At 44.7% G+C, this 18,245-nt stretch overlaps 1 protein-coding gene across 3 annotated transcripts in view; it reads left to right on the top strand.

Moving 5' to 3' along the window:
- The window catches only part of mbd5 (methyl-CpG binding domain protein 5), a 57,618-nt gene that overhangs the window by 22,336 nt on the left and 17,037 nt on the right, over window positions 1–18,245 (top strand). For all 3 annotated transcript variants that reach the window (XM_085447339.1, XM_085447341.1, XM_085447340.1), the window contains exons 3-5: window positions 410–512; window positions 6,163–6,334; window positions 13,655–16,042. In XM_085447339.1, coding sequence (XP_085303465.1) covers window positions 410–512; window positions 6,163–6,334; window positions 13,655–16,042 — 2,663 coding nt within the window. The remainder of the gene's footprint in view (window positions 1–409; window positions 513–6,162; window positions 6,335–13,654; window positions 16,043–18,245) is intronic.

Below are 18,245 nucleotides of genomic sequence, written 5' to 3' on the forward strand. Positions count from 1 at the left end.
AGGAACCCACCCGAGGGATTAATAAAGTTCTATCTAATCTAATCTAATCTAATCTAATTATTTTCTGTCTTCATGTAAAGTGCATATATATTGTTCAGGTCAGGTGTTTTAATACATGTAGATGGAGATTATTCCTCCGCGGTTGATTTCATGCTAACTACTATCCAAAAACAGTCTGAAGGAGCTGCTAACCTGCCTCAGAGAAGGGGAAAAAAAAGTTTGTGTCCATCGTGTTTCTTTTCTTCTTCCACGTTAACACTAAAGATCAGTGTTCAGGAGCTCCAGTCTAAAAATGTTGAATCTTATTTCAAACGGGTGTTTCAGCAAGCTTCCCAGAAGGAGCATTTTTGCTGTGGATCATTGCCAGCTTCAGCTTCAGCCTCACCTTCTTGTTGTTCTCTATGTGCAGTCCCAGTGGCTCGGTGCTGTCCAGCTTGGAGCAGGTGAGGACCTACCTGCTGACAGATGGAACCTGCAAATGCGGCCTGGAGTGCCCACTCATCCTCCAAAAGGTATATTTATTTATTTATTTGTTTTCTTTTGGCTCTGATTAAAACACAGTGAGATTTTTACAGCTGCTCCAATCTGAGCTCCAGATGATTCGCTATTTAGAGATTAAGATGGAGGAGCCAATCTGCGACGGAAATTAAAATTCTGTTGTCCACAAATTACGGCTAAACAAGGACCCCTAAATTTAAACTGGTGTGTGGTGTTTGTTTGTACAGGCTCCTTTCAGAGCTCTAATCATCAGGCAACTTGAGTGTACAGTGATAACTGCTGTTTCCTTTATTTACAGTAGAGATTTAATGTAACACCATCACAGTTTTCAGTTATTGTTATGCAGAAAGGAAAAACACAAACTGTATAAGCAAAAATTACATTTATTTGTACAAACTGTCAGTTTTATCCTATTAAACAAAATCACAAGTTAAATCTCATCTTTGGCATTTTTTGGGCCGTTATTTTACAGTGCAGTATAAACACAGAATGGACAGGAAAGCAGGAGGCATATATAGCACTGCTACATATGCCTCTTTTCCACTAGTACCTTCTCCACTCGATTCTACTCGGTTTCAGACGTTTTCCATTACAATTCAGTGCTTTGGGCTGTTAAAGCAACACTGCCAAAAGACCCGTCATGTCATTTGTATATGCAACAAAAACAACACAAAAATGTAGGATGTGGTAGGTATAAAGGTGATGGTGTGCCTGCTGCTAAACCGAAAGTAAGCATCTTCACTTCGTCACTGGACCACGGTGTCGGTGTTTGTGCAGCCATTGGCAATAAGTGAGGTGGTTGGCAACCAGTTTTTAGGCCACTCCCTAGAGTGGACACTCCCCACACTCTTATTTTGAAAGTTCACTTGCTGCTAAACCATTAGCATCCAGTCTTTCCAGTTTTCCTTACCGATAATGCCAATTAGGCGGTTGTTTTGGTGGTCCCCTATACTGGGCTCAAAATGGAAGAGTTGGGAGTCTACGGGATGAGAAACTCCAAAAACTACTTTGTTATGTATGGTCACAAAGTTTCTACTTTAGAGTCTTCTAGTTTCCTTTCAGGACCACTGCCTCTATTGTCTGCTCTGACAGCTTTGAATGGTGGTTCTGAAGTTTTATTCTTCAAAGTGTGCAGAGACTCAAATCAGTGTGGCTTAGAGTGAATTGCAGGAGTGAAATTATAAAAGAGTATACAGGAAAAGCTCTCCTGTAGCATAATCCTCTCCTATTTCATACTTAGGATGTATGAAATGAACCCAAGCTGACCCACTGATCTCTGTAGGACCAAACTACAAATGTTGGGGTTATGTGAGGCGTCACATTACACGGGGTAATCTGACCGATTATCCTTCCTGATGCTAAATTTGTCCCCAACACTCCACGCCATTATCAGAATGATTTTGTAGCTGCACGTCTTCCCTTATGAGTGCCCCCTCCCTGCTGTCTTCTTAGTATCTGAAAATGAAGATGCAAATATTTTTTAAGACTCATTTTCTGGTCTTAAACATTAGTTCACTTTTACATCTTAACCGTCTTAAGATGTGGGATATCACATATCTCATATCATGAGGTGCTTGGGAGAGCCGCTGCCTCCATGTTTATCTGCGATTTAGTCTATGTACATCACTGCCTGTGCTGTTAAGACAGCCCCAAGAGATGATGAGCGTGAGGAAAATATAGTGTGCTGCCAGACCTGGATGTGATTTACATAATATTCAGGGGTGGTCACGTGGCTCGGGGAAGCAGCTTCCTGGCCTCAAAACTGATCCTCACCATCCTTATTCTGGGCCCACAGCATGCTTTCTTTTCTTTCTTTTTTTTCTTTTCCTTTTTTTGTGGGGAGCTCTGATTAGTTGCAAAGCGTGATAATAAGCTTACTGTTATCTGTGAATCCATGATCACAGGAGATCCCAGTTTTCTCTTGAAAGAATTGCAGTTGCTCTAGAAGCCCACGGGTGACTGGATGGATGGGTGGATATCTATGTTTCTGTGTGCACTGATCTAAGAGGACTGTTTAAGCAGGGTTTTTCATGCGTACTGATTTTGCACAGGTATGTCAAGGAAAAATACTATTTGATATTCACAGGAATTTCTTGGACGATTCCTTGAAGATCCTTCCCCAGCCACTCTCGGATGACTGGGCATTGTTGTGGCATGCTGGCTTTACCTGAGGCCTGCACTCTGAAGCAGGATTTGGGCGCAGTGAGGAAATTTCAGTGTTAGGAAGATGAAGGTTTACTTCTCATAACTATAGTAACCTATGCTGGAGAATTAAGCTGCTCCTTAGCAAGCTTTGTTTAAGATTTGACATTAACGGGTATGAAATCAGCTTGCACTCACCAGTAATTTCTCTGGAAAATGGTGTCATCATTCCTAAAAGATCCCTCTGGGCAAACAAGGGCAGTTGTTGACCTTTTATTAGCGTTGCGAATAGCCTCAAACACCAGTGTTTGTCGTTCACATTTAAAAAAAAAAAGAAGTTTCGAAATATTAACCTTTAGTGTAATGAAAACAACTCTGTTTCGTGCTACAATCAGACTGAGGAAAACAGTGATTGCAGACCTGCAGTATTAATAAAATTATAGCAGCCATAGGTGTTCTACACCCTTTCTTTTATATAGTGATACAATCGGAATACAACCAGTTACATTTAGTCCCCTACTGCAAAGAGTTGCGTTGCAGGAAGTAGTTGTCAGTCTGCACTCGTTTTTACAGACTGACTCAGATTGATTATAGTATTTAGACTTCTGCCGGAAATGTACGTCCTAACTTGCAACATAACTGAAAATCCTATGCTGTAACCTGAGTTGCACCTCCCAAGAAATGTGTTGGATTGAAGCAGCCAACAACTATTGTGAGCAACCTGTTCTGCACCGTTAGCTCCTCCTGTGCATTTCCAGCTACAGTTTTTTATTTATCAATGAGACAAACAATCATCACCTCAGTTTAAAGAATAATAATCAATGTAAATATGGAGTTCCTACTGGGAGATTGCTGAAACTACTGAAATGGACATTAGAATTTTATGAAGAAGTTAAAAAGCAAACAAAAAAAAAAAGAAAACCTGGCTCTGCAAAGACTCCCTGCAGAAGTGAAACTCAGGCATATGTTGGCAATCGGACTGTGTTTATAAATTATTTGGCAGTTGTTTGCAAACCTTCACCAATCTGAGGGTGATTGCAGTCAATCTGAGTTGGACTGTGATTGTTTGAAGACAGGTTGCCTGTATAGTGATCTTGAGATTGAAAGTGTTGCCCAGAGGTTGCATGCTCAACTCCTGGATGACAAGTTAGCTCTTTTACTAGTCATGAGAAGACTGCTTGCTCTGATGTGACTGGAACCTTAATGATAGAGGTCCCAGTTGATCTCTGCTGTCAGGTTTTTTTTTTCCTGGATACAAATAGGCTAAACTTTAGTATTACAGCAGCACCTTTTTAGTCGTACTGACCAAAGCACTTAAAGCTCTCTCACATTCACACGGTGCTTTTAATGCGCTTCACTCTCACTCGCAGTCTGCTGAGCTGTCTGCAGCAGCTGTGCTGGTTTCAGTCTGCTTTATGTCGTTTTATATCAGTTTTATCTTCCTTTGTAAAACCAGTTGTTGTGCTGCCAGTGCACTTCACTTTTTTTCTCATTGGGGAGGTGCTCAACCTTTGTGTGACCGCTTGACCCGATTGATAATGTGTTGATAAATAAAGACAGATATGAAAAAGGCATCCTGGGTATGGTGAATTTGATTAACAGTGTATATGATATACAGTGGGGCAAAAAAGTATTTAGTCAGCCACCGATTGTGCAAGTTCCCCCACCTAAAATGATGACAGAGGTCAGTAATTTGCACCAGAGGTACACTTCAACTGTGAGAGACAGAATGTGAAAAAAAAAATCCATGAATCCACATGGTAGGATTTGTAAAGAATTTATTCGTAAATCAGGGTGGAAAATAAGTATTTGGTCAATAACAAAAATACAACTCAATACTTTGTAACATAACCTTTGTTGGCAATAACAGAGGTCAAACGTTTACTATAGGTCTTTACCAGGTTTGCACACACAGTAGCTGGTATTTTGGCCCATTCCTCCATGCAGATCTTCTCGAGAGCAGTGATGTTTTGGGGCTGTCGCCGAGCAACACGGACTTTCAACTCCCGCCACAGATTTTCTATGGGGTTGAGGTCTGGAGACTGGCTAGGCCACTCCAGGACTTTCAAATGCTTCTTACGGAGCCACTCCTTTGTTGCCCGGGCGGTGTGTTTTGGATCATTGTCATGTTGGAAGACCCAGCCTCGTTTCATCTTCAAAGTTCTCACTGATGGAAGGAGGTTTTGGCTCAAAATCTCACGATACATGGCCCCATTCATTCTGTCCTTAACACGGATCAGTCGTCCTGTCCCCTTGGCAGAAAAACAGCCCCATAGCATGATGTTTCCACCCCCATGCTTCACAGTAGGTATGGTGTTCTTGGGATGCAACTCAGTATTCTTCTTCCTCCAAACACGACGAGTTGAGTTTATACCAAAAAGTTCTACTTTGGTTTCATCTGACCACATGACATTCTCCCAATCCTCTGCTGTATCATCCATGTGCTCTCTGGCAAACTTCAGACGGGCCTGGACGTGCACTGGCTTCAGCAGCGGAACACGTCTGGCACTGCGGGATTTGATTCCCTGCCGTTGTAGTGTGTTACTGATGGTGACCTTTGTTACTTTGGTCCCAGCTCTCTGCAGGTCATTCACCAGGTCCCCCCGTGTGGTTCTGGGATCTTTGCTCACCGTTCTCATGATCATTTTGACCCCACGGGATGAGATCTTGCGTGGAGCCCCAGATCGAGGGAGGTTATCAGTGGTCTTGTATGTTTTCCATTTTCTGATGATTACTCCCACAGTTGATTTTTTCACACCAAGCTGCTTGCCTATTGTAGATTCACTCTTCCCAGTCTGGTGCAGGTCTACAATACTTTTCCTGGTGTCCTTCGAAAGCTCTTTGGTCTTGGCCATGGCGGAGTTTGGAGTCTGACTGTTTGAGGCTGTGGACAGGTGTCTTTTATACAGATGATGAGTTCAAACAGGTGCCATTCATACAGGTAACGAGTGGGGGACAGAAAAGCTTCTTACAGAAGACGTTACAGGTCTGTGAGAGCCAGAGATTTTCCTTGTTTGAGGTGACCAAATACTTATTTTCCACCCTGATTTACGAATAAATTCTTTACAAATCCTACCATGTGGATTCATGGATTTTTTTTTCACATTCTGTCTCTCACAGTTGAAGTGTACCCCTGGTGCAAATTACTGACCTCTGTCATCATTTTAAGTGGGGGAACTTGCACAATCGGTGGCTGACTAAATACTTTTTTGCCCCACTGTATATGTATATATGACAGAAAATGGGGAATAAAACCAATAAAATGGCTAACAATAAAGGCCATTGCATGAGAGCACAGAAACATGGTGCAAAACGTAAATTAATTAAGCAAAAAGATTGTGAGTAAACTTAAACTACTTAGAACTGAAGAAGCTTCTCAGATGAGAGGTGAAACATCTTCAAGCAACTTAAAGAAGTCCAGACGCTTTTCTTTGCAAGCTCCTTTGATGATTGTGAGTAAACAAGCAAAACAATGACCAAGTCAGTTCAGTGACTTCTATCCACTTTTATTTATCTCCTCAGGTGTTCAACTTCGACCCCGGGGCAGCTGTCAAACAGAGGACAGCGGAGGATGTGAAAGCAGACGAAGATGTCACCAAACTCTGCATTCACAAGAGGAAGCTGCTGGCTGTGGCCACACTGCACAAGAGCATGGAGACGCACCCGCCTCTGGCACTGACCAGTTCAGGAGGAGGTACGAGTATACGTTACAGCTCTGAAACCATTTGTCAGGACACTTGGAAGTTAGCTCCAATAAATCCAAATGAAAGAGGACAGTGTTGATGTAATTTACGTCCTAGTTTTGGAAAATATCAGTGAGTTTGGTAAGTAATTTATCCATTGTAGAAGTTCAAAATTCTAGCTGAACTTATACACAATAAGCAAATGAAATATTTGGAGGTTTTCAGGCCTTTCACGTTGCCTCTGTGATATTCTGTCAAATCCACTCACTTTTATTTGAACTCGAAAATAAAGACAATCATAAATACTTAAAATTACCGTCTATTCATATATAAATCATACTTTAAGATGTATAAAACAGAGAAAAAGAAGAGAGAGGGAGATGCAGAGAGAAATTTATTGACACAAACTTGGAAGTAATAGATATAGAGTAATATGAAAATAATCAAGAAATCACCTATCTGTTTTGTGTCTGCTAATGGTCAATCCACCTTTACAGTTGTACTACTGAAAGTCAGTTATATGTAAGATTAAAAAGGTGTGTGTTTAAGAGCTTTTTAGATTATTCTCAGTTTGTATTATTAGGGAGTCCAGCATAGCGAGCACCACAATAATCTGGTTCATTTGAAGTGAATGCACAAGTGTTTCATAATCACGTTGAGTTAGGAATTAAGAGATAAGATAAGATAAAACTTTATTAATCCCTCGGGTGGGTTCCTCTGGGAAATTCGGTTTCCAAAAGCACAGCACCGACAGAAGTTACAGTTACAGAATATTTTTATGTATATATATATATACACACACACACACACACACACACACACACACACACACACACACACACACACACACAGTGGGGCAAAAAAGTATTTAGTCAGCCACCGATTGTGCAAGTTCCCCCACCTAAAATGATGACAGAGGTCAGTAATTTGCACCAGAGGTACACTTCAACTGTGAGAGACAGAATGTGAAAAAAAAATCCATGAATTCACATGGTAGGATTTGTAAAGAATTTATTCGTAAATCAGGGTGGAAAATAAGTATTTGGTCAATAACAAAAATACAACTCAATACTTTGTAACATAACCTTTGTTGGCAATAACAGAGGTCAAACGTTTACTATAGGTCTTTACCAGGTTTGCACACACAGTAGCTGGTATTTTGGCCCATTCCTCCATGCAGATCTTCTCGAGAGCAGTGATGTTTTGGGGCTGTCGCCGAGCAACACGGACTTTCAACTCCCGCCACAGATTTTCTATGGGGTTGAGGTCTGGAGACTGGCTAGGCCACTCCAGGACTTTCAAATGCTTCTTACGGAGCCACTCCTTTGTTGCCCGGGCAGTGTGTTTTGGATCATTGTCATGTTGGAAGACCCAGCCTCGTTTCATCTTCAAAGTTCTCACTGATGGAAGGAGGTTTTGGCTCAAAATCTCACGATACATGGCCCCATTCATTCTGTCCTTAACACGGATCAGTCGTCCTGTCCCCTTGGCAGAAAAACAGCCCCATAGCATGATGTTTCCACCCCCATGCTTCACAGTAGGTATGGTGTTCTTGGGATGCAACTCAGTATTCTTCTTCCTCCAAACACGACGAGTTGAGTTTATACCAAAAAGTTCTACTTTGGTTTCATCTGACCACATGACATTCTCCCAATCCTCTGCTGTATCATCCATGTGCTCTCTGGCAAACTTCAGACGGGCCTGGACATGCACTGGCTTCAGCAGCGGAACACGTCTGGCACTGCGGGATTTGATTCCCTGCCGTTGTAGTGTGTTACTGATGGTGACCTTTGTTACTTTGGTCCCAGCTCTCTGCAGGTCATTCACCAGGTCCCCCCGTGTGGTTCTGGGATCTTTGCTCACCGTTCTCATGATCATTTTGACCCCACGGGATGAGATCTTGCGTGGAGCCCCAGATCGAGGGAGATTATCAGTGGTCTTGTATGTCTTCCATTTTCTGATGATTGCTCCCACGGTTGATTTTTTCACACCAAGCTGCTTGCCTATTGTAGATTCACTCTTCCCAGTCTGGTGCAGGTCTACAATACTTTTCCTGGTGTCCTTCGAAAGCTCTTTGGTCTTGGCCATGGCGGAGTTTGGAGTCTGACTGTTTGAGGCTGTGGACAGGTGTCTTTTATACAGATGATGAGTTCAAACAGGTGCCATTCATACAGGTAACGAGTGGGGGACAGAAAAGCTCCTTACAGAAGACGTTACAGGTCTGTGAGAGCCAGAGATTTTCCTTGTTTGAGGTGACCAAATACTTATTTTCCACCCTGATTTACGAATAAATTCTTTACAAATCCTACCATGTGAATTCATGGATTTTTTTTTCACATTCTGTCTCTCACAGTTGAAGTGTACCTCTGGTGCAAATTACTGACCTCTGTCATCAAGTTCATCAAGTGGGGGAACTTGCACAATCGGTGGCTGACTAAATACTTTTTTGCCCCACTGTATATATATATATATACATATATATACACACACACACACACACACACACACACACACACACACACACACACACACACACATATATATATATATATATATATATATATATATATATATATATATATATATATATATATATACACATACATACATACAAAGACATATATAAATAAAATATACGAAGGGGATAAATAGAATAAATAGGAATAAAAATAAAAATACAAGTGAATTGCACATTTCAAGTATGGAGTCTATTGCACCGTTGACTATTAACAAAAGTATTGCACAAAGGTATTGCACAGTGAGGTGAAGAGGCACTACAGCTTAGTTGTTCCCCCCTCCTTTGTCCTCTTGTTTCCCCTCCCTCTCCCCTCCAGAGAGGAGTTAAACAGTTTGATGGCGTGTGGGACAAAGGAGTTTTTAAGTCTGTTAGTTCTTGTCTTGGGGAGAAGCAACCTGTCACTGAACAGACTCTTCTGGTTGTTAATGGCCGTGTGCAGAGGATGCCCAGCATTTTTCCTTATTTTCCAGCAGTTTTTTTAGTGTCCTTTTCTCTGCCACTGTCACCAGAGTGTCCAGCTTCATGCCGACCACAGAGCTAGCCTTCCTGACCAGTTTCTCCAGCCTGCATGAGTCCTTCTTTGCTGTGCTGCTCCCCCAGCACACCACAGCATAGATAAGTACTCCAGCAACCACTGACTGGTAAAACATCCTCAGGAGCTTCCTGCAGATGTTAAAAGACCTCAGCCTCCTGAGGAAGTACAGTCGGCTTTGGGCTTTTTTATACAGGTGCTCTGTGTTGCATGACCAGTCCAGTTTATTGTCCACCCACAGCCCGAGGTACTTGTACTTGTTGACCACCTCCACCTCCTCCCCCTCTATCTGAACCGGCAGTGGACCTTCTCTGGACCTACCGAAGTCCACAACCAGTTCCTTAGTCTTTGAGGTGTTGAGTTGCAGGTGGTTTGTGTGACTCCATGCGACAAAGTTCCTCACCAGACTTCTGTACTCCTCTTCCTGATCATCCCAGATACACCCCATGATGGCTGTGTCATCTGCAAACTTCTGAATGTGGCATAATTCAGAGTTGTAGCAGAAGTCAGAGGTGTACAGGGTGAAGAGAAGAGGGGACAGCACAGTTCCCTGTGGTGCTCCTGTGCTGCTGACCACAGTGTCAGACGTGATGTCCTTCAGCCTGACGTACTGTGGTCTGTCGGTGAGGTAGTCGGAGATCCAAGCCACCAGGCAGGGGTCCACCTCCATCCTGTTCAGTTTTTCCTGAAGCATACAGGGCCGGATGGTATTAAAGGCACTGGAAAAGTCAAGAAACAGGATCCTGACCGTGCCTTTTCCCCCATGCAGGTGTGAGTGGGCTCTATGCAGGAGGTACAAGATGGCATCCTCCACTCCGACATCTGCCTTGTATGCAAACTGTAGTGGGTCCTGGGCATGTTGTACCTGTGGTCGGAGGAGGTTGAGGAAGAGCCGCTCTAGAGTCTCCATAAGATGTGACGTCAGTGCCACCGGTCGGAAGTCATTCAGCTCATTGGGCCGGTTCCTTTTGGGGACCGGGACGATGCAGGATGTCTTCCATAGGGCGGGCACTCTCCCCAGTCGCAGACTGAGATTGAAGACTCGTTGTAGCGGCTCCCCAAGTTCAGCAGCACATACCTTTAGCATCCTAGGACACATCTTGTCTGGGCCTGCTGCCTTTCTGGGGCGAAGCTTCCTCAGTTGTCTCCTGACCTGATCCACTGTGACACTGGGAGATGTTTGGGAGGAGGGGGGGAGATGTCTTGCTGCTGAGAGAGGGATTGGAGGAGGGGGGTGTCATAGTGTCAGGAAGGGGGGAAAGCGAGGGAGGTAGGAGAGTGGGGAGAGGACTCTGTAGTAAAGGTGAGGGTGAGGGTGGGGGGGTTGTGGGCTGGTCAAATCTGTTGAAGAAGTTGTTGAGTTCGTTTGCCTTCTCCACAGACACACACTGTGCTTTTCTTGGTGTTGTGGCCTGTGATGGTTTTCACACCATTCCAGACCTCCCTCATATTGTTCCTCTCCAACTTCTGCTCCACCTTCCTCCTGTAGGTGTCCTTTGCTTCCCTCAGGCAGCGTTTCACCTCCCGCTGTGCTGCTTTCATCTCCACCTTCACTTTGCTCCTGAAAGCCTTCTTCTTCATGTTGAGGACAGCTTTGACTTCCTGTGTTACCCACGGAAGTATTATTAGGATAACACCATGCCGTCTTAGCAGGGGCGACTGTGTCCACACAAAAGTTGAGGTAGTCTGTAAGACAGTGTGTCGCCCCCTCTATGTCCTCACCATGTGGGCTCAGAAGCACATCCCAGTCTGTGGTGTCATAGCGGTCTCTCAGAGCATCCTCCTTTTCTGGGGTCCATCTCCGGATGGAGCGCGTTGTGACAGGCTGCCTTTGGACGAGGTGTGTGTATTGTGGCTGTAGGTAAACCAGGTTGTGGTCTGACTTCCCTAGTGGGGGGAGGGGGGTGGCTCTGTATGCATTGCTCACATTAGCATACAGTAGGTCAATTGTCCTGTTGCTCCTTGTGGGACAATTCACAAACTGGTGAAAAGCAGCCAGAGTAGAGTCCAGTGTGGCATGATTAAAGTCTCCAGATATAATAATGAAAGCCTCGGGGTTTTGTGTCTGAAGTCTTGCTTTGACTGTGTGTATTTTCTCACAGGCAGCTGCTGCGTCGGCCCTCGGAGGGATGTAAACACACACACACAGATCACATGACTGAACTCCTGAGGTAGATAATATGGCCGCAAGCTAACAGCTAGCAGCTTCAGGTCCGGGTGGCATACCGAAACTTTAACGGAGACGTGTCCAGGGTTACAGTATCTGTTGTTAACGTAGACAATGAGTCCCCCACCTCTGCTTTTTCCGCTGGCCTGCGTGTCCCTATCGGCTCTCACGGATGTGAAACCGCATAGGTCTACGTTAGCCTGTGGCGTTAGCTCGGTTAGCCACGTCTCCGTGAAGATAAACAAGCTACACTCACGGTAAGCTACACTCTGTAACGAGTTCACGTTGCCCATTATCACTGTCGGGATTGATGGTTTGAATCGCCTCCGGTGATCCGCTCTCCTCGCTCCAGCTTTGCAGCCTCTGTAGCTCCTCTTTATCTCAGCCGGGATGTTGTGTCGCATGCCGATCTGTCCCTTTGTTCTTAGTGCCAGCAGCTCCGCTCTCGAATAGATGAAGGAGCTGGTTCCAGAAGTTTTAAAAAGTGCATTAATTCAATTCAATTCAATTTTATTTATATAGCGCCAAATCACAACAAAAATCGCCTCAAGGCGCTTCATAGATACAGAGAAAAACCCAACAATCATATGACCCCCTATGAGCAAGCACTTTGGCGACAGTGGGAAGGAAAAACTCCCTTTTAACAGGAAGAAACCTCCGGCAGAACCAGGCTCAGGGAGGGGCGGTCATCTGCTGCGACCGGTTGGGGTGAGAGAAGGAAGACAGGATACAAGACATGCTGTGGAAGAGAGACAGAGGTTAATAACAAGTATGATTCAATGCAGAGAGGTCTGTTAATACATAGTGAGTGAGAAAGGTGACTGGAAAGGAAAAACTCAATGCATCATGGGAATCCCCCGGCAGCCTACGTCTATCCGGTTGTTCAGTGATGACGCGACGAATCTTACTTCCGGGTCTAAAGTAGTCTGCGTTTAATATGGCTTTTGTGTTGTTAACATGTTTAATGTTATGTATTTTCTTCTATTTGATCTCAAAAAGCTCCTAAAACAGTCAGTGATCACTGTTGACCTCCCTCGGCTTTTATTACCGCTAATCATTTATTTAAGCTCAGTTTTTAAAACCTTAGGATGTAACTACAGCCCAGCCCATGCAGCAGTATATGAATGACTAACCTCGTATTGTGGATGGATTATCTCAGTTGTTCTCCTGGCTGAAGTTTGGTCCTTTTACAGCATCCTGCCATGCGATTACATTTGTTCCTGACCACCGAGAACACTCACGTTAACTTTTATCGAGTGGAAAAAAAGTTAGCTTGTTTATATTATGCTAACATAGCTGTGTCGCTAGCGGTCACGTAGCACATCATTATATACCAGCTAGCCCAACTTCAGTAACCCTACAAACATCACTGCTGTTTAGTTTTCTGTCTTCATTTATGCTGGAAGTGATAACAGAGCTGTACGTTTTAATTTGTTTCCAAAACCCCGCAGTCAGGACATGCTAGCGAGCTAACTTCCTGTTAACTTCTAACTCCGTTAAATGTCATAAATTCCGTTTTCATGGATGCCTGGATGTTAAACTCAATTGTTACACCTGGTAGAGCAGAACGCTGATCATTTTATTAAAGATGAAAGACTTTAGACAGTTTTTCAACTCTCAGTAATGCCATAGTGATCGTTTGATATATGGACCTGCAGCGGAGTTTAGACCCAGACACGGCTAGTGACGTCAGACTGAACAACCGGATTGCAGCATAACTAAGGGAGGAGCATTATCCATCTTGTATCACTATATCTAAGAGGTATAAGTAGAGTAACTAGAGGAAGGTGAAATAAAGTTTTAAAGCCTAGTCTAAAAAAAGTTAAAGTTAAGAAAAAGGTGCGGTGTTGCAGAGCTACTTGGAAAGGCTGCCGTCACTCCAGCGCCATCTTGTATATGTTGTATATAATTGTCTTATTCTAGCGATATTTCCAAGAAGGAAGAAGGCTCTCTTGGTAAATAACTTGCCAGCCTATTAAAGTCCTACATTTTGAGTTAAACTACACATGGAGGTGAATAATAGTTACTTTCTTCTTCTGACTAATGTTTTCTCCAAGCTGTTGGTCCTGGTTTAACTCAGACTTTCCTTTTCTTTCTTTTTTTTTCTCTTTAAGGTACATCATCTGTGGTTGCTGTGCATTCCACAACTCAACGAGCAATAAGGACTAAACCCCACGATGGCGTGCCCAACTCTGTTGGCCCTGACTGTAAGAACCCTTTCAAGGTGATGATGGCAGGCGGACAGCAGCAGCAGAGGCTGTATCCACCCCAGGAGTTGGGTGGAGCCCAGCAGCCAGAGCATTACCCTGGGTACCCCAGGCTGCAGAGGCTGGGCAGCGGGGAGCCAGGCCCTAAATCCCCTTACCGGTCCGGGTATGGAGGCATGTTGAGCCCACCTCCATCTGGTGCTAAGCTTTATGGAGATGGCTCGCAGTCTCCCAGTACAGAAACTCTGGGCAGCCCTGAGGGCTTTACAAGGACCAATCCTTGTGGGTTTCCAGGAGGCGGTAGCCCTGGCTCAGCCTCTATCCACGGAAACACTAGGACACCTCTTTCCCCGCCTAGTGTGATGCTTCACGGCTCCCCAGCGGGCCAGCCATCGTGTGCCATGACAGGAAGGACTAGCACGCCCCTCTCCCCAACGGCCACTGCCAAAAGCCCTGTCATTAACATGAACATGCCGCGGGGGAACTTCCCCCCTGGTATGGATATGCCCCGTGCAACATTTCACCATAAAACACAGCCCCCTGTGCACCCTGTACCGCCCCCTCCATCCATACCGCCATCCTGTGCCCTCCAGAAAAGGCAGTTAACGTCTGAAAAGGACCCCTTAGGCATCCTGGACCCCATCCCTAACAAGCCAGTCAGCCTGACTACCACCAATGCCCCAACACCCTCCAACTTCCAGCCTAACATCCACTCTCAGGTACCAGTGATGAATGTAAACATACCCCCTCCCGCCATTGTTCCCTTGCCAAGCAACTTACCGTTACCCACAGTGAAGCCTGGGCCTGTGGGTCATGGTGGCCATGTTCAAAGGACTCAGCAGGGTGGTCCGGCTTCCTCCATGTCTCCCTCCCCCGTTACCTCACCTGTCCACATGGCTGGGCCTGCGCTTGGGAGAATAGAGGCCTCCCCTCATCGCTCGCGTTCATCCTCCACCTCCTCTGACCACGGTAACTTTGCGATGCCCTCGGGACATCAGGCCCCGTGTGGCACCATAAAGGTTCCTCCTCGTTCCCCTCGATCAGCTATGGGGTCTCCCAGGCCCGCCATGCCCTCCAGCCCCTCCACTAACAAAACCGATGCACTCCATCAGTACAAAGACTCCCAGCTGCTGCCCGGTATGGCAAATTCAATTGGCGCCCAGCAGCACGGCAATCCCATGTACTCTCCAACCTCTTCCTCCTCCTCGTCATCTTCTCTGGCCACGCCCAGTGCTTCCCAGAAGGGTCACCCGGGACTCCTGGGGATGCCCCTCAACCAGATCCTCAACCAACAGAATGCCGCTTCCTTCCCCGCCAGCAGCCTCCTGTCAGCCGCAGCCAAAGCACAGCTAGCAAATCAAAACAAACTCAGCGCTGCTGGCAACAGCACTACTGGCATGGCTGCTGGTGGTGTTGGTATGTCAGGCATGGGGGCAGGTGGCGGAGGTAATGGAGGGGGTGGAGGGCATCCTGGCCCCGTGAGTGGCCCTCGAGGCATGGAAGGACACAGCACTTTAAATCCCATGCTCCCGCCAAACTCCACCATGCTGCTCAACACTCCTGAGGGCCAGAGCGGCCGGGCAGCTCTCAGAGACAAGCTCATGGCCCAGCAGAGGGATCCCATGCGCAAACGAAAGCAATCATCCGGGAGCGGTGCCGTAAACCATGACAACAACATGGTGTATAGCATGCTCAGCAAGCCAGGCATAGGAGGACACCACATGCCGGGCCCCAGTGCCACTGAGCAGCTACGAAAAGTGGGACGACTCGGAAACCTTCACCCGAACACCTCCATGGCCCAGCTTCTTCAGTCCATGAGCAGCCACAGTTCTCACAACCTGGCAGGCAGTGGTCATCGTCCAGGTCTAAACCCCGGACCGGCATCCGGCGCTTCAGGAGTCGCACCGCTACACTACAACGACAATACCGGCATGGTCCCCGGTGGCACTCAGCAGAACCTCCTTGTCCAGCAGAGGCTGCGGGGTCCAGGGGAAACCCTGCAGCACTGCCAGAACATGGACACCTCTGGGGGCCACCTGGGCCCACGTCCAGGCCAGTTCCCGGACATGATGGCTCAGATGCAGGCATCCTCCATGAGTAACTGTGGGCCTATGGGGCCAGGCGGCACACTGGTGGGACCTGACGGCATAGCGCTGGGGCGCCCAAACACTAACCCCCCACCACTATCGCATCCTGGCCCCCACCCCTCACAGCTTCATAGCATGGGACGGACTAACATGGTGATTCCACATGGAGGTGGTGATGGAAGCTGTACCCAGAGCGTCTCCGAGACAGGTGAGATGAGATTAAACCTACTTCTAGCTGTATGACAGGTAGAAACAGGAGGAAGGTATGGAAAATGCTAAACATCAATAATCTTAATGTTTATTCAGGATTCATTACAACCTGTCACATTGTTCAAAACCTCCATCTAGGTAACACCATCTCTATCAAGGTATGATTTTATGCAATCTCAAACTATAAGGGAAGACGTTACTAGAGTGTCATTTACTGCCATGTATGTTGAATACTCTGGTGCTACGAAAGAAGTGAAATCTTTATCATTCAGAAGGGATGCATTTAATCTCCCATCGTGGCCTGTGTTCCAGAGAAGTACTAGTGGGGAATGGTCTGACAATGTGATTGGGATTAGGGCTGGGCAATATGAGGAAAATCTAATTTGATATTTCTTGGCTACATCACGATACACAATATATATCACGATATGGTTAAATAACCTCCAAAAAACAAATGTTATTTTAAACCACATAGTGCCTAAAATTGCACTGGTATACTCATTCAAATCAGCCATTCAATGTTTTTTTTTTTTTTTTTAAATTATCCGTTCGCAGCATGTGGGAGGGAGAAAAAAACCTTATAGTGAATTACATGCAGACAGCTTAATATTGCCATGGCAATTTATACTCGATGGTTACGATAAAGCCATTTTAACCATCGTGCGTAGAAAAACTTGCGATACATCAAGTATATTCAGTCCCTAATTGGGAGAATCTCAACATTTTTAATTCTATATATCTCTACTTGTGAGGTGAAAAATAAGTCTGTTCTAGTGTAGGAACAGTGCCTACTTGGGTAAAATGTGAAACTCCTTCTTTTAGGAAACTTAGACCTTCACACATCCACCAGGCCTGCTTCTATAGCTTAATATTCAAGCGTATTCTACTTACTAGGGGTGGGGGGGGGAAATCGATACTGTGTAGTATCGTGATATTTTGTTTGCTAATAATGTATCGATATAGGGACAGCAGAAATCGATATTTTGTTACAAAAAAGGTTTTTGTGGACTGGAACACGCATGTTGATCCTTTTTCTGAGCAAGAATCCTGACATTCCTTCACTGTCCAAATGTGTTTAACTTTTTTTTTGGCAGCAATAAACATGACAGTTTACTTATTTTATTTAAGACATGTTTTATTTTAATTAAGTTTAAAACTTTTTTATTTAATGTAAAATTATATTTTGTTTTAACTCATTCACTGCCATTGACGTCTATAGCCGTCAATTGCAGTGAATGAGTCAATGGGTTTAACTCATTCACTGCCAATGGCTGGCAGTGAATGAGTTAATTTACTTTCAAATTCTTCAGTTCCTGAATGGGCTGCATAGTTTTCATAAATTGCATAGTTCAGAATAGCTATAATTGTACCAGATGGTTGCATTCAGTTAAGTTGGACTAGACTGTAATACAAACCGTTCAGTTTGTCAACAATAAAACTGACTGAAATGAGAGAAAGACTGAGTGTGAGACTTTGATATTAGATAAAATGAATATTGATAAAGTTTACCTTTATGTACAGAATCTGAATATCGCAAAATATTTTAAAAAATTGCAATAATATCGTATCGTGCGTTAAGTATTGTGATAATATCGTATCGTGGGATGTATGGTGATTCCCACCTCTACTACTTACCTGTGATAAGGGAGCCCTAGAGGTTGGTTACCAGTGTAATGATTCAGACCTCACACAATGAAAACCTTCCCTCATCAGCAACAGGCCTGAGCTATAGCTGATATTCATTTTAAATACATGTTTGACAGAGCCTAGGTCATCCTCACTGGGAGCATATATGTTGACAAGGCATACCTCCCATTCGTCAATTAATCTGTTCAATAAAATGTTATCTTCCCTCAGAGTTTCTGTAAAATTAACTTGTCTGTGGATGAGTATAGCTACACCTATTTTTCTTCCTGATTAAGGTAAGAAAAAACACACTTTTTCTGCCCAGGACGTTTTTTTCAGGTGTGTTTCCAGCAGTGGTGCTATAGAGACCCTTAACATTATAACTTAAAACTTTTAATCCATCCATTGTCTATAGATAAAATAATATTCTTTTTGGAGAAGAGGATTGGGGTAGGAGGGTGAGCCTCGAAAGATGCACTGCTGACTGGGCTGGGAGTTCCATGACTTTCAAAAGTGGAGGTAAAGGGGATCTATAGGCTAATTTCAAAGGGAAAGTACATTCTCTGGGAGTTCGG

Source organism: Copadichromis virginalis, linkage group LG23 (assembly GCF_057382275.1).
Source record: "Copadichromis virginalis isolate Kocher_CV1m ecotype Utaka linkage group LG23, C_Virginalis_male_GT1.1, whole genome shotgun sequence".
Lineage (NCBI taxonomy): Eukaryota > Metazoa > Chordata > Actinopteri > Cichliformes > Cichlidae > Copadichromis > Copadichromis virginalis.